General features: G+C 34.5%; 1 protein-coding gene across 3 annotated transcripts in view; it reads left to right on the top strand.

Moving 5' to 3' along the window:
* LOC113822951 (protein FAM8A1) overlaps window positions 1-2,500 on the top strand; it is an 11,782-nt gene that overhangs the window by 3,141 nt on the left and 6,141 nt on the right. For all 3 annotated transcript variants that reach the window (XM_070139418.1, XM_070139416.1, XM_070139419.1), the window contains 3 exons: window positions 76-130; window positions 1,555-1,706; window positions 2,174-2,318. In XM_070139418.1, coding sequence (XP_069995519.1) covers window positions 85-130; window positions 1,555-1,706; window positions 2,174-2,318 — 343 coding nt within the window. In that variant the 5' untranslated portion in view covers window positions 76-84. The remainder of the gene's footprint in view (window positions 1-75; window positions 131-1,554; window positions 1,707-2,173; window positions 2,319-2,500) is intronic.

Raw genomic sequence — 2,500 nt, 5'->3', positions numbered from 1 at the left:
TCTGTTTAAGTCATGATGGCTTAATTCATCATCTTTGGAAACTGCAATGAAATTATGTTACAAATCTTTCCACAGACACTGAAAATGCCAACCCTCGAGAATGAACCATTCCAGCTGGGACCCCGAAAAAGTGAGTACTGTAGAGTTGGTCTAAATTCATTAATTAATTGGGCAATCTTACTTAGCCTATTATTACTGAAGATGCATGTCTAAATACACTTTCTACTTGGCAATATTTAGTTAACATTGGATACACATAGATGGCTCCAGAAGTGCTTATTCACAAAGGAGTCTTTAATTATATTGATTCATTATTAATTAGATATACTGGTATTCGGAAGAGAAGTAATCACTTTTTCAAAGAATTCAAGGAATGAAGTTGATAGGTGAGATCAGGTAATAAGAAAATAATATAAACATGAATAAAAATCTAAATATAAATATATATTATATATATACTTGAGGTCTAGTGAATATGTGTTACATATAGAGACTATTAATGCTGGCTATCTGAAGCCCTGATATTAGCAATGTATTCACTGCCCCACCCAATGGCTCATGAAGATTCAGTACTGTCGTAGCTCTCAACCAGAAGGTCATATGTTCCTCATCTCTCACAAGCCCAGGTGTGGTAGAAACTGTGGATTGTGGCTGTACATACCATCAGTGGCAGCATGGGTTAACATTTTGGTGACTAAATGATTGTGAATCCCTCTGTGTGTGAACAAAATCAAAATTTATTCAGACTTTTGAGTGAGGCAGTCTAAAAGACAGAATGTAACTAATTTGTAAATAGCGTGATGGAATGGATGTTACTCATTGGTTGGTGTCTTCTCTGTCATGGTGGATATGTAATATTATGATTGATTATAATTATCATGCATGATTTTAATTGGAGGATGGCCTTTATGGGTATTCTAAACATATAATATCTTGCTAGGGATTTTATGACCCTTATAGAGTAGAGCTTTCTCAGGACAATAATGTCTTTCTCAGACAATAATGCTCTTCTTATAAAACCCAGTAATCATATGATGAATAGGGATATGAACATATATGATCTTAGTCATTCACATTGTCTGATGATTTATGACACTTGAAAATATATTTCTATATTGAATATTTAGATGTAAGTTAGCATATGTATTTGCAAGATTACACACCAAGTAATCCAGTGAAATAATCCTACAAGTTTATTTAGAACAGGGATTCCCAACCTAGGGGCTAGGGTTTACTTTTTCGGGGGCTATGGAATAATATGAAAATTTTGACATCAAATTAAACTGAATTTTATTAATTTTATGTCTACATATAATAATCTTTTACATATCAATAAATTGGAATCTTTCCATAAAGTTTTTTTACCTATAGCTATTGATACCATTATTCTATTCACGACTAGTAATAACTGAAACTGAAAAGATGAATCACTGAACATTGTCATGGAGATTATTATATATTAGTCGGGGGTCACAGAATGAAAAAGGTTGGGAACCACTGACTTATTACAACAGGCAACAAGAAGGAACTGAATTGAATATTGTTTTCTCACAGAAGAACGAACAGTTCCTCCACGCCAGTATGAGGGACAGTACCCTACAGCCGGAGATTATGCTGAGGCACTGCGGTCGTGGATGAACCAAATGTACCAGTGGCAGTGTGCAGCAGCAGCATTTCCTTATTTTCTTGCATCTATACAAAAACAGGTAGGAATCCTAGATGGACTAAGTATTATAATATAAAAGTGCATCCTGAAAAAAGCTTCAAGAAATATCTTTCATACATGATTCATTTGGATTGAGTTCCTGATTTTACAATTATTGATATTTATTTTGTAACATTTGGCTTTTCTTATAGGCACTTAGGGATAAAGTGACACAACACCTGCTGTATGTACTTTGTATGGGAATTTAATCATATTGTATGTCTTGTTTTAGATAAACTCATAGGTATCTTTATAATTCCATATCTGTGCAAAACTGTTAAATATAAACTATTTACTTGATAATTGCATCTTAGTTAGACCTTTAGTGTTTTTGTTTCTTTTCTTCTTCTTATATGATTATAATGTTTTTGCTGGAACTATTTCATTCATCATCAGGGAGTCGCTTGCTATGTATAAGAGTACCTTAAGGTTGTTTCATGAATGAGCTGTTTAATTCAATCCTTGCAGAATGGAATCGGGAGTTCAGGGCCCTCAGTCCCCCCCCCGACCCAGCCACAGCAACCAGCCCCAACCCCTACGGCACCGCCTGCTCCTGAGCAGAGAAATGCCAACCAGCAGCAGCAACAGCAGCCTCAAGAACAGCAACAAAGAGGTATTTCACTGTGCTATACACTGAAGCATTTTCTTCGTAATTATTATTCATTTATTATTATTAAATTATTGACTAGTTTTTAATGCTTTCAAATATATCATATATAAACATTAGCTCCATTTGTAGTGGCACAAGTGATTTTTAAGGCTGATTGGAATATTGTTACAAAGAATTGCCCTTTC

Source organism: Penaeus vannamei, chromosome 25 (genome assembly GCF_042767895.1).
Source record: "Penaeus vannamei isolate JL-2024 chromosome 25, ASM4276789v1, whole genome shotgun sequence".
Taxonomy (NCBI): Eukaryota; Metazoa; Arthropoda; class Malacostraca; order Decapoda; family Penaeidae; genus Penaeus; species Penaeus vannamei.
The sequence above is the reverse complement of the archived record's forward strand: the minus strand, read 5'-3'. Positions and strand labels throughout refer to the sequence as shown.